Source organism: Mustela nigripes, chromosome 10 (assembly GCF_022355385.1).
Source record: "Mustela nigripes isolate SB6536 chromosome 10, MUSNIG.SB6536, whole genome shotgun sequence".
NCBI classification, from domain to species: Eukaryota; Metazoa; Chordata; class Mammalia; order Carnivora; family Mustelidae; genus Mustela; species Mustela nigripes.
Genome location: NC_081566.1, coordinates 39,432,180 through 39,446,230, shown reverse-complemented (window position 1 = coordinate 39,446,230; position 14,051 = coordinate 39,432,180). Strand labels below are relative to the sequence as shown.

Genomic DNA, 14,051 nt, shown 5'->3' with positions numbered 1-14,051 from the left:
GGAATCACTGGTAGTTGGGACAGGACCCAGCCTCCCCCTGGAAAGGATCACTCTGGCTGCCGTGCTAGGCTTATGGGCAGAAGAGTTCTAACAACCGAAGTGAGAGAGGATGGTGGCTTGGAAGTGGGTAGTGACTTTGGTAGTGGTGCAAGGTGGTCAGACTCTAGTTATATTTTGAAGCTGTTAGAATTTGCTGATGGACCAGGTGTGGGTGTGCGGGATTGACAGAACGGGGCATACCCCAAGGATTTGGGCCTAGACAACTCTCAGACTGGACCGGCCATCAGTCAAGATAGGAAGACTTGAGGAGAAGTTGGCTTTAGGGAAAGGACTGGAATTTTCTGTTCTTCCGGGCCCTTCCTAAGGCTAAATGGCCCTCCCCTAGGACGCCTTCCCTGACTCTCTCTACACGGTTCACTGTCACCACTTCAATAACCTCTGAACATCCAGAGCCAACACTTTTCATTCACTCATTTGTGTTTCCCAAGGATCCATCTTTGGTTGGTCTACTGATTATGAGTTTTTTCTCAAAACCCATCACGGCTCTTTGCACATAGTGGGCTCTCAGAAATAGTTGGTGAATGACGACCAAGTAAATGAATGAATGCGTGACTGAGAACAGATGTGTGGGGATTGTAAACAGCAGTGACCTCTCAGTACCCCATGGTGAGAGATGCTGCAGCTGGTGTGCTGGAACGGGAACCAGGTTCTGGGACGAGGGCCCAGCAACGGTCTTTGCTTCCTTCTCTGCAGCCCTGGGCCACAGGGAGGCCAGCAGACCCTCTCTTTGCCCCTTTAAGGGAAGCTCCAGTTTTTCAGGGCAATGACCCAGGGACATATCACAACTGAACCCCTCTAACATCTCTATGTCTGCTCTACTTGGAGGTGTGGAGAGTTTTGCTCCACCTCTGGGAGACAGAGGCAAGAGTGGGCAAGGTGTCCTCAAAGCCTGGGCTCCCTGGCAATGTGGAATCTGAGCCCCCCCCTTTGATGCCATCTGCAGAAGAAAAGGGGCCAATAGACATAGTGGTCCAACATGGACACACCAGCTTCCTCATACCTCCAAGGGCCTCATCCAGGAAGTCTTCCCAGATTGATCCACTTGCTTCCTCCCAATCCACTGACTACTTTGCTTTGCCAGGGCATTGGTAGAAATATGGATTCTGCAAGGCCCTGGCTCAGCCTCTCTGGTCCCAGGAGGCTCCCAAGCCCAGGGGTTGGGAATTTTCCTTCTGGGCCACAAGGTCAGCAGGGTAGGCTCAGAAGAGATTTGCTATTTGCCTGCCTGTTGCGGGGAAATCAGGCTCAGCAAACCAAAGGCTGGGAGCGGAGCCAGGGATCATAGGCCTTAGTCTACCCTCTGGCCTAACTGTCTCAGGGAGAGCTTCTAGGAGGGTAGAAATGCTGAGACATTCTAAACTACAACCCACATTCCTCAGAGCTCACAGCAGCCTGGATGCAGGTCCTCTGAGCCTCTAGGCCAACAGGACAGGAAAGAAGCAGGATGAGCCTACCAGCGGTGAAATGGGAAGGGCAGAGAGTAGACCCTGGGAAGGCAAGAAGTCACCTCTTGTCATACAAGGACACAGGACCCGAGCCTGAAGCCCAGCACGTCCAGCTGGGCGCAGGTGGACAGGGTGCAGGACAGGGCTCTCCAAGTCTGATACCTGCTGGGACAGGGGCCAGTGCTGACCCCGCACAGCACTCCAGGCCTTCACGCTCTGGCTCCACCTTACCCTCCAATGCTTCCTGCCTATCCTCTGGTCCAGGCCTAATCCCAGCCCTGCTCCCTATAACCTGGATGCCCACTGCACCTGAGGTCTGCATGGGCGTCTAGGAGTGCAGTCACGTTCAAACTGGCCCACAGGGCCCTGGAGTGAGTGGGGACAAGAAGCACCACCAGTCCCTTGATCGCTCAGCCTCATGCCCTTTGTCCTGGGGTCCCGATCATGTCCAGTGGACTTGGCAGTACCAAGTACAGGACCCCTTCAGGACTTCCCTCTTCTCAAGTCTTGGAGGTCCCGGTTCTCTTCTTGACTTGCTATGTGGCCTTAAGAGAATGCTTCCCTTCTCCTGTAACGAAATGTGTTTTCTTTGGTCACGTAAGAAATTAGGCGGAAGTACGGGGTGGAGAGCCCCGACTCTCACAGCTCATGTTCTTACAGCAGGGAAAGGCTAAAGGAAAACACCTAATCTAGACGACTCTGAAATTGCACTCATTTAAAATCAGATCCCTGTGCTCCTTGGACTAATAAAGAGACCAGGATAAGAAGTCTGAGATGTTTCCCACATGTGTTTGGCTTGTATGTTGCCATGGCAACTGTCCCATACATATCCGTCAGGGTGTTCACCACACACTGGGCTCCAGATGAGCTCTGCAACACCCAGGTCCATTGGCCTTAGACTAGGACCAGCCCAGATCCGTTGTCATGGCAACCAAAGGCCTGTGAGGCAGGGACGAACAGGAGGGTGGTCCGTGTGCGTGCAGCTGTGCCCGTGTGCTGGCTGGAGACAGGCAAACGGCCTGGGTGCATGTACCCTGTGATGCGGGCAGACCCAGAATCAAATCCGACCTGTCCATGCAGAGCTGATGAGTTTTAAGGTCACTGAATCACAGCACTAAGTGGAACCTCCAAGATAATACTCAGCGTTCTGCTTTAGAGCAGAACTGACCCATTTGCAATAAATCCCATTATCTCACTGTGGGCCAAGGAAACCCAAAAACCTGATGAGAAAAAAAAACCAGAAGGTCCCAACCTGATGTTGTCAGGCCAACCCTGTGATATTATTACAGAAGATGAGAACTTTCCAGTCTGGTTTCACAAATGGGTGTAAGAAGGTCCAGGAAACCAAGTTTTGTGTGGTGAAGAAGAGTCTGTCTGGGAGACACATCGTAACCCTGACCAGATTCCGAAAGAGGTTCCTGATGCTAGAAAGTTAAAAAACGACTCCAAGAGCAGGGAGAAACCTTCACCCCGCTGACCCAGGACCTGCTGGGGACCCTCCACTGCCCTGGAGACAAAGACCCTCCCGTACCACGGCTATGCCCATCCTCTCAGTGCGCAGCTCTGAACTTTGTGAGAATTTCTGTTAGGTTTTTATTTATTTATTTATTTATTTATTATTTTTTTTTAAATGCTCACTGTTTTATATATTTTTTTAATATTATGGATTTTTTTTAAGATTTTATTTATTTATTTGACAGAGAGAGATCACAGTAGACAGAGAGGCAGGCAGAGAGAGAGAGGGGGAAGCAGGCTCCCCGCTGAGCAGAGAGCCTGATGCGGGACTCGATCCCAGGACCCTGAGATCATGACCTGAGCCGAAGGCAGCGGCTTAACCCACTGAGCCACCCAGGCGCCCTCTGTTAGGTTTTTAAAGAGACCTTAAACCTAACACAGGAATGCCATGGATTCATAGTTCACTGAATTTTAATAGAATAATCACTGGCAATTACTTAGTGTATAAAAATTGCTCCGCAGATGTTAAGAATAGTCATGGGTGTGATGGGTGGGAGTTTCAAAGCCTGAGGAGAACTCTGCCTTTCACCTGGCCTGGTTTCATCCCAAGGAGCTAACCACCTCTGCGTGTCTTCCTGCTTCCATGGAAACCCAGATTCTCAGGCAGGAAGGATGCTGGGAGCTTACTGGGTCAAGCCCCTACCCCCCCCACCCCCCCCGCCAGACTTTGTGTGAACCTGAAGGCTGCTCTCCCTCCTCTTGTGATGGGGCTGAGCTCTCCTCCTGCTGGCAAGTTCTCTTACCTATGGGACCGTGATCATTCTCCCCACAGAACACACTGGTCGGCTTCTCCAGCCCTCTGTGGAGCTGGAATGGTTTTCTTGAGAGAAGGGATGACTAAGACTAACCACTTCCCTGCCCTGTCCCCCACTACACCCCTCCACCCCCCACCCCCCCCCCCCCATCCCCCTACCCCCCCTCACCCCCCGGGCTTGGATGACCCCACATTCGCTGACCCTCCCTCTGCCCTGAACCTTTCATTATCTTCAGCTCTCTCTGAAGCACAGGGCTCCCACAGCCCGGGAGCCACACACAGGAAGGCGGGGTTTTGATTCCTTCCGCCTCTTAAAGGACTCAGGACAAGGAATATTATGACTGGGGGTAATTCTCAGCACTTAATCTTCCCGCTTATTGTGTCTATGTCGCTCACTGTCTTCAACTGCCTCTCCCCACAGAGCTCCTTCCGTGTAAGCCTGCTGGGCTGCCTTATTGTTTGGGGGCGGGGAGGGCTCTCAGTGGGGGGCCCTAATCCTCTTATCAAGGGGACAGGGGGAGTACAGGGAAGGGGGGGGATGCTGGGTTCCAGTTTCTGCCCATTCCGTAGTGCCAGAGGGAGGGACTAACATAACGCTTTGCTTGGAGCTGGTGCTCCTTGAGATGAAGCTGCCTGTAGGTTCTCCATCCACCTGAGCCTTCCCAGGCAGACCCTGTTTCTCAGAAGTTGTGAAGAGGACTGGCCAGCTTTTGTCTCAACGGATGGGACAAAGACCTGTGAAGACAAGTCTTTAGGGCACCACTGAGGTGGGGTTTCTCTGGATTGGTCATGGAAGTTTCCACTGGTCATGGAAGGACAGTGGTGAGTTTAGCAAAATAGTTCAGGTTCCTTCCTCTTCCCATGGCTGAAATTTCTAGCAGCCCCAGATCCCCCCTGGACAACGCTCTGAAGTTGGACGGGGTAGTTGGATCTGCAGAGATTCCTAGTAACCAGGCCTACCCCCTCCCAGTACGTATCCTCTTATTCAGGACCTTCCCGTGACTCACAGGCACACACTGAACTAAACAAGAGGCCAGGATTTCCCAGGAAGAACTAAAGCAGTTCCTCTCAGTTCGGAGAAGTGAATCTCTAGAAACCTGCCAGGAGGAAGCCGAGTCGAGGTCAGACAGGTATGGGGTACAGGGGACAATTCTCTAGGAGAACCACAGAGGGAAGTTCATTGCCTTCTTCTACTCTTTCTTAGTACTGAAGACTCGGGGTGAAGGGGGGGTGGTCTGAAGACTGTGGCTGTTTATATTCTTACGGGGTGTCAAGAAACCAGAGCTTGCCCTACTCTTGGGGATGGGAGACACATTCTAGACTTGGGGCTTCTCCAAGGCTACCAAGCGGATCCCATCTAGCTGCATAGGCTGTACCCCCGCACTCCTCCAGACTCCAGACACAGGATCCCCAAGGGCAGAGGTCTCCCCTGTTCCAACAGGGGTGGCCTCCGTGTGTCTAGAGCAGCGCCCGGCACCTCGTAAGTACTTAACAGAAACTTCGTGGATGGGTATGAATTTCCTCTGCAGTTGAGTAGTACAAAGGCCCTGGTCTTCTCGGGTGGAGCAGGAAGCAGGGAAGCAAGGCCCCGTTAGCCCTCTGCATTGTTCTGAGTATTCAGGTCATGCAGAGCCACTCGCACACCTTCTAGAGCAGAAGCAATCTCAGGAGGGAGCAGCGTGGTTAGCGGTGGGGTGGGGGTGGGGGGCGCAACATGTCCAGACTCCTCTATTTCTGACATTCCACTAAAATGGCTCCCACTGGGTCAGATGCACTGCTTGGAGATTAATCCCATTCCCAGCCAAATGCTGTCTTGGGGAGAAGTCACTCAGCCTCCTCCCTCCCCCTTCCTCCTCCAGAGAAATAGAATCCAGATCCCTCTAGTTTCTGTTTCAAACTCCTCCAGCAGGGTACCTCAGATGACCTCACTTCTCTGGCCTGTCCTGCAGAGGCTCCTCCTAGAACTAGGCTCTGGCCTGGTGTTCATCTCACTGCCCTTCCCGGGGTGGGGGCACCCCAGGACTTGCGACATGTTCCCCTCCGGCAAGGTCTTGGCATGTGCGGCTAAGAGCATGACCACTGAAGGCCAGCTCTCTGGCTTCCAATCCTGGCTGGACCACCCTGGGCATGTCACATAGCCTTTCCTCGTTTCCTCATCTGTAAAATGGGTGTGTTAGTAACAGCACTCTCCTAGATAACAAACAATAACACATGTTAAACAGTTACTCTGTCCCAGGGCTCCTGAAGCACTTTATACATTGGTGTATTTGGCCCTCATCACCAAGGGACTGTCATCATCATGGAGGCACAGAGAAGTTAAATATTTACCCAAGGCTGCCCAGCTAGCAAGTGGTAAAGCTAGGATAGGAAGCTGGGGAGTTGTTCCAACCCTCACACGGTTGTAACAAGGACTGAAGGTGCTTATTCGCGGTGCCTGATTCAGAGGAAGCCACAGCAAGTGTTAGCCACCACTCTGCAGTATAATGATTACCTCCCCTCTCAGCTCCTAGAAGTCTACTTGGTCCCAGATGGCCACCCTGTTTATCCAAACCGGGCCTCCGGAGACCACCGAACTCCCGAGCCTCCTCTGGCCCACAGCGGCATAGAGCAGCCTGAGCCCTGACAGGAGAGCTAATAGCATTGCCCCTGAACTCGCTCTGTGTTTTCTAGTCAATTGTCTGCACGTCCCCTCTCCACGGATGGCTGGGACATCAGGCTCAGCTCAGCTTGAAAGTCCCCAGAGGGCAGGGAACACGGCAGTGTGAACTCAGCATGAAATGACACAGGTTTGGGATGACAGAGAGGCCGGCGACACTCCGGGGCTTGCTCACGGTGAGGAAGATGTCTGCAGGACTGTGGCTCACTGACCCTGTTTCCTTCCTCACCATTTGGCCGAGGTTAAGGGAGACAGTGTGCCAATGGCCCAGTGAGTGCTGGCAGCAACGGGCAGGCAGGCGAGTAATGCTGGAAGGCTGGAAGGCACGATGTTTGGACAAGCCTGGATTCAAATCCTGGCACAGCCCCCTAGCTGTGTGTCCCCGGAAAGCTAGTTCGTGTAACTTCTCTGAGCTGGCGCTTCCTCATCTATCCCACAGAATAACACTACCACCTGCGAAGGATTGCATAAGGTGCTTATGAAGGACTTCATGGGAAGCATCGAGCACTAGGCCCTGCACCTAGTAGGTGTTCAATAAATAGTAGTCATGGTGTCCGTTTGGTCATTTTAGTGTTGGGGACATCAGAAGGCAGGGATCCTGGCTTCAGCAGCCCTGCTAACGAACCAGGCAGTCATGAACAAGTCTGTTTATCTCTGAGCTGCATCTCTCCCCATGGAAAATGAGACCATATGCGGATGATGTGTAACGTTCATGAGAGCTTTGACTTCCTGTGCTCATGGATGTTCCAAGTCATTGGTAGCCCTGGGATGCTTGGATTTGGCCTGGAGCTCCCAGAAGAGCCAGACCAGGGCCTTGCCCCACTGTGCTGGAGCTGCCTAAGAGCCCAGAACAAATTCCTCTCCCAGAGAGTGCAGTGGCCAGACCTCTTTCGCCCCAGCGGAGGGCACACCGGGTTTGCCCAGTCTTCTCAGTAGGGGGACTCTATCCCTGCTGCCAAATCCACAAAACACAAAACACTTAATTCTGGCTTAAAGATGGGAGTCGGCTCGACAAGGGAGAAGAAAGAAGAAGAAAAACAAAACAACTCCAGCATGAGGCCAAACTCTACTTGCCCCTCCTATTCTATATATATCAACCCTTGTATGAGAAGCAAGGCAGGGAGGCGGCTCTGGCTCGTTCCCCAGCGACACATGTTATGATGCGAGAAGATCCCTTCATTATGTGTCCACTTAGCACTCATTCAAACATGCCACAAAGTGGAAGTAATTAAGGAATCTGTGTCACCCTTGGGGCGACCTTTCCCAGTCCTCCTGCACACAGCCTCACACATATGGGCACGCAGAAATGTCAGCACTTCCTTTGGCTTTCTAAATTAAGATCTGATGGTGGCAACCAAGGGGAGTGTTGGCCGACGGGGCCCTCACCGGCACAGCCAAGCTAGCTGAAGAGTGGCACATGCAAATACCCAGGGGCCAGGGGCAGAACACCTCTGGGACACAGGAAGGCCAAATTCCAACACCACTGTGTGGTAGCAAGCCATCGTGGGATGTTCTCTTCCTGCTCTACAAAGCTTATCCCACCTCATGGGGACTCCATCCCCAGGCAGAGTAAGTAAGAAAGTAGTACAAGACTGAGAAAGGTCTTAGTCTTCCCTGCTCCCCTCGAGGCCCTTCTGTCTGCCCGGATGCCTGAGAGGATCATACTGGGAAGAGATCCGAAGAAAGGCTGGTTGTTCCTCGTCAGCCAGCAAGAAGCAGGCCCACAGAGGATCAATGACGCCACGCACCCTGACCTTGGGTGTCTTATTCACTCCCTCAGCTCACCATTTCACAAGACACTGATCAGCGGGCACGGAGCCAGGTCACAGGGAGCAAGACGGATTCACAAACAAGAAGGAAGGATGTTTGAGCTACAAAAGAAAGCAGATCCGCCCCTTGTTGTCTACAAATTATATGGGAATCACATGGTCAGTAACTGTGCTGGGTTCTGTGGAGGACACTAGTACAGGACATGGTATTCTGTTCTCCAGGACACCCAAATATCCTTCTACAAATCAGGGGGCATAACACCAGGGTCCTCCTCATGCTGCAGGGCCTCATGAGGGGTGGGACTGACTGGGCTGCTGGATCAGCTCCGACAAGGGCAGGTCCCTGCCAACCGATCTCCTGGGTTGGGCTTGCATGGGTGGTCCACTGGTAGAATTCTCACCTGCCCCCGGGTCAGGCTCACTGAAGTGAATTCTCCGGACTATGAACTCCTTGAAAACAGGTCAGAGTCTTATTCGTCTCTGGTTTTTTTAAACATAAATGCCATTCTAAAATTTTTACTTTTATTTTTTTAAAGTGGGCTCCATGTTCCACGTGGGGCTTGAACTCATGACCCCAAGACCAAGAGTAGCACGCTCCCCCAACTGAGCCAGCCAGGTGCCCCTCATTCACCTTTTCCCTTAATGTTGAGCACAGTGTTTGGCACAAGACAAACATTCATGGATGGTTTGTTGACTGAATGAAAGAAGAAATGAATGAATGAATGGATGGTGTCGTGGTCTGAGTGGAGTTCAGAGGTAGGGGAGCAGGGTGTAAAACGGAAGCCTGCCATCATCTCTCTTCTCATCTCTGTTTTCTTCAGGCTTAGAGTGCAGGCTCCCCTACAAAGCACAAGCAGACCCCAAATCTCTCCAGCCATCCAACCCACCAAAATTCTTGGTGTATCCTTGATGAACACGGATCGCCTTAATGAACGTGGATCGCTGTGATAACAAGGGAGTGGCCACCAGGGGCAGCGCTGAGAACCTTGTTCCTCTTCCCCAGGAGCCTTGGAAGAAGCAAGGGCTTCTCCCTTTCCTCACCACCTCCAAAGGTCCACCGGCACTCTGCCTCACAGAGGAACCCAAGCTGGGATCTCTCGGACATGCTCAGAGCTGGCTGGTAAGGATGGTCCTCCAGCTGTCGAGCCTGGGGGATTCCTAAAGCCAGGCTGTGCAGATGCTGAAAGCATCTCTCTCCAACTCATCGGATAATGATTATGAACGAGTGCCTGGTTAGGTGGAAAGCACTAGACTCCAACAATGTGGCATACACATAAGGAAGCCATTACACTAACAAAACTGCAAATGTAAAAATAGAGCTCTGCATAGTTTCCTGGTTACCACATTCTAATTCTGATGGTTTTTCAGTGCCAGTGACATTTGGTTTCCTTTGTCCCCCACCATGCCCTGGTTCCTCTGCGGGTGTACTTATGGTGGGAGGCAATGGTCTCCTTTCTAGATGCCTAGTCTCTACCCCTATAAACCTCCTCTACAAGGCTTGCCATGGAGGGAGTGCTGCTACTCTGTCTTCAGAGTCACAATGGACCCAAGACCACTGCTGGGGCCCAAACTGGCCGAAGGCTCAAAAGAGCCCGGCCCCCAGCCTAGAGGAACACCCAACCACCTGCACAGAGGGGACGAAGAAGGTAGGAATGGCATCCTCCTGGGGTCCAATGACATCAGCGTCAGGCTGTGCTGTGCACCGCAGCTTTGCCCACCAGAGCCAAGCATGAACATGAAGCTAAGACAAAACCTCTGGACCATCTCAGATTTGCCCAAAGCAAGCTCATTCTTTTCCTGGGACAAGTCCCCCTTGGAAACTAAAGGATGGACAGAGCCGGTGCCCTGCTGTGGAATCCTGAGTGCTTCTCCTGTGTATCACACGCATCCTCAAGGTATATATTTTTTAAGATTTTGTTTATTTGTTTGAGAGAGAGCAAAAGTGATCACAGAGGCAGAGGGATCGCAGAAGCAGAGGGAGAAGCAGACCTGTCGCTGAGCGGAGAGCCCGCTTTGCCAGGACCCCGGGATCATGACCCGAGCTGAAGGCAGATGCCCAACCAACTGAGCCACCCAGGTGTCCCACCCCTACGTATTTTTTAATGTTGCAAGAAAATCAACACACACACACCTAAACCCCACTAAGAGTTTAGAATCTGACCAGTAGGGGTGCATGAGTGGCTCAGTGGGTTAAAGCCTCTGCCTTCAGCTCAGGTCATGATCCCAGGGTCCTGGGATCGAGCCCCGCATCAGGCTCTCTGCTCCGTAGGGAGTCTGCTTTTTCCTCTCTCTCTGCCTGCCTCTCTGCCTACTTGTGATCTCTATCTGTCAAATAAATAAATAAAAATCTTTAAAAAAAAAAAAAAAGAATCCAGTCTAGGACCTGACCTATGGCACACGAGCATTCACCCATCCGCTCACCTGTCATTCTCTCAGAGACACCTGCTGAGCCCTGGCCATGGGCCAGATACTGGCCTGAGGATGCGCCTGGGGACACGAAGCATCTCTGCCCCCTACAGACCATCACTGAGCTCCAGTTTTGGAGCTCTTCTTGCTAAGCTCTCACTTTCTGGCTCCTGAGGCTCAGTCAGCAGGTGACATGCTGTGACTACAGGGTGCCGCAGGGGAGGGGATAGGTGTGGGAGTGGTGGGAGAGGCAGCAGCTGTCAGGCAGGTAGCCAAAGGGCTCTGAGCTGCCTCGGTGGCTCCCGGGGCCTCCGCTGTTCATCTGGGCTTTGCTTGGAACCTGGCTCTTAGTTCTTGGAGCTTGGTTCCCAGCTCATTACTTTTTTTGTCATGGCTTTGGTGACCCCCGGACCTGAGCCCTGGATAAACAGGGCACTCACTGGCCACTTTCCTCTCCTGACTCTGACATGCCCCTGGATTTGATGGACCAACCCTGGGTTGAGGCAAGCGTGGCGAAAATTCCAGATACAATCCGCAGGATGATGTCTCGTTGCGAAGGGAAGGAACTGCTTAGTCAGGTCACTTCTTTCACAGGGGTGGTGAGGAGACTTCTAGTCTGGTGGCCTCCCCACCCCGGGAGGGAAGTCTTTCCTCACAGAACACTCACCTGCGCAGAAGCACTCCTCAGTCCCACCGGGGCAGCTGGAGTAGCCATCAAGGACCCAGCCAGCCTGAGGGAGGGGGCCGGGCTCCTGGTCTGTCTGAAGCCTGTGGGACAGAGAACGGGTGGTCACTCATCGCAGAGGCTGTCCTGGCCTCAAAGCTTCTCCAAGGGACTAAGGGAACCCCCTTGGAGCTCGGTTCTTCTCCCCTGCTGGGGCTCCACCTGCCTCTGGACTGGGCCTTCTCCAGTGAGCATACATACATTGCACACTCAGCAGGAAGCAGGACTTGTGCAAAGTCAGGACAGGGGTAGGGGCAACGGGGGAACTCGTGAGGGCACTAGGGTGGCTGATGCCAGTCACCCTTTGCTGTTCCACCCATTCCCAGGAACACAAATTGCCCACAAGACAAAGGGAACCCACAGTAACTCTAGGCCTTGGGTCCTGTACCCTGCCATGGTCCCTGCCCCCAGGCTGTGCCCAGAATATAGCCAAGTTCATACAGAGAGGGAAGAGCTCCCTCTGAAGCGGAGTTCACTGACTCCTTATGAGAGCTTAGGGGGCACGCAGGCCTCCTTGGGCTTGCTCACAGTCCAGGCAGGGAGGGGTCAGGGAAGAAGGAGGGGCAGGCTCAGCTGGGAGTGGTGGGAGAGGCAGCAGCGACTCCTGGGAGGCTAAGTCCGTGCTGGGCCAGTGTGGCAGCAGGAAGGAAGGGTGAGGTCTCCGGCCACCAGCTCCCAAATGCACGCAGACTTCTGAGCACAACCCCAACCGTACAATCGCTCCCAGGAACAAAGGCTGTGGGAGCTTTTATTATAGGCAATTACCCTGGGCTCTCAGAGCTGGCCCGCCCACCTGTCCGCCCGCTGTCTCCAGCTAAATGGACCCTTTGGCAGCTTGGCAGGAGGGGGAGGGGAGAGCTGTGCAGGCAGGAGGGAAAGTTGACGTCTGGTCCTGGGGCCGGGGGGCTGGGCCAGGGGACCCTGTGAGTCTCCAGTGCTACTGAGATTCTCTTCCTCTCCCCAGTTTTTCCTTTTTTTCAACCCAGATGGCTGGGACTCTGGGCTCAGCTCTGCTGTTAACTCGCTGTGTAATGCAGAGCAAATCTCTTCTCCTCTGGGTCCCTACATCATGGTCCATCATGGGTAGAAGAGGTGACCTCCAAGGCCCAGATCAGTCTGGTAGTCCAGGGGCGCGTGAAGTGTTTGCTGCCCCTGCAGGGCTCTCCCTAAGCCACCCGAGCAGTGTTGAGCTCCTGTGTGTCTGTAGGCCCCTGAGCTGGGGGCTTGCGCTAGAGCAGGGTAGGGGGTACTTAGACAAAGCAGGAGACCTCATCTTGCCCTGGTCAGTCTGATGGGGTCGCTCACCACTACTGCCAATTCGATACCAGCCTGATGTTCGAGTCTCGGGGGGCAAAGAAAAACTGGCGTTGGTTGGTTTCTTGGAACAAATGAATATAGACCTGGGCCGTGTGAAGAGATGCAACATCCTAGTGAGAAAGCAATGGAACATTCTACTGGGGAGAGGAAATTCTAGGTAACGTACACGTTTCACTCACTAGCATCATATACGTAGAGCTAAGCACCGCCTGACCCAGCACAGACAGCAAGAAGTAGCATTAGAGATACAAAGAGCTTGGGGCACCTGGGTGGCTCAGTGGGTTAAAGCCTCTGCCTTCGGCTCGGGTCATGATCTCAGGGTCCTGGGATCGAGCCCCACATTGGGCTTTCTGCTTAGCAGGGAGCCTGTTTCCCCCACTCTCTCTGCCTGCCTGTCTGCCTACTTGTGATCTCTGAGTGCCAAATAAATAAATAAAATCTTAAAAAAGAAATTAAACTACGGTGAGTGCTGTGAAGTGTCTAAACTTGGCAAATCACAGACCTGTACCCCTGGGGATAAAAATATATTATATGTTTATAAAAAATTTAAAAAATAAAAATAAATTTTAAAAAAAAGTTAGAAGCTCTGCTTCCTTATAGAACTATATATACGAATCAACCATCCACACAGGCACAAAAATGGCTGCCTTACTTGATATTATTAAAAAAAAAAAAAAGAAATACAAAGAGCTTGCTTTCATGCTTGTTGGTGCCATAATTATGCTGTCAGGGTGAGTGGGTGTGCACTGGCCCAGGGGCGCCGAGGAAGGCAGCCTCCACGTCTCTAACCTTCGTCGTTTCTACACTCTCATCTCTGTCTGCCTCCACCTCTCCAAACTAGGCCAGAGCCCCCAGGCCTCCCCTCCCTCTCCAGCCCGAATGGACAGTTTCATCCATGCCGGAAGTTGGTTAGAGGTTGAACCAGGAAGAAGAAAACCGTAAGCCTACCCTCCTGACACCACGGGCTGTACCCTCCTCACTGAAGTCTGACCGACGGCCAGCCTGAGGCGGGAAGGTGAAAACTACTGGAAAAAGAGAACACCTAGGAAGTGGGAGAATGCAGCCCCAGAGCAGTGAAGCTGTAGGGGGCTCTTTTCCAGAAGAGCAGAGGAGAATGAGGTTGAAGATTGGAGGGAACCAGATGTATGAGAGCAGACAACCTAGACTGCGGACTGAGAGGCATCTATGCCTTCTCTGGGGTCCAGAGAGCAGGGGTGACCAGAGAGAGGCAGTGGCAGGTCAGAGACGAGGCAGGAGATAGGCTTCCTTGGGAAGGTCGGCACCCGGAGCCTGTGGACAAATATGGCTAAGGAGGGTAGGCCAGGGAAAGAGACGGCTGACAGATCTGGTCCCTGGAGAAGCAAGGGGGCCAGACCAGGCTGGAGACAGGAGGGAGGGGAGGAGG

General features: G+C 52.8%; 1 protein-coding gene across 4 annotated transcripts in view; it reads right to left on the bottom strand.

The window, feature by feature from the left end:
* The window catches only part of NAV1 (neuron navigator 1), a 255,219-nt gene that overhangs the window by 164,433 nt on the left and 76,735 nt on the right, over positions 1–14,051 (bottom strand). For all 4 annotated transcript variants that reach the window (XM_059413084.1, XM_059413085.1, XM_059413086.1 and 1 more), the window contains exon 3: positions 11,273–11,373. In XM_059413084.1, the coding sequence (XP_059269067.1) occupies positions 11,273–11,373 (101 nt within the window). The remainder of the gene's footprint in view (positions 1–11,272; positions 11,374–14,051) is intronic.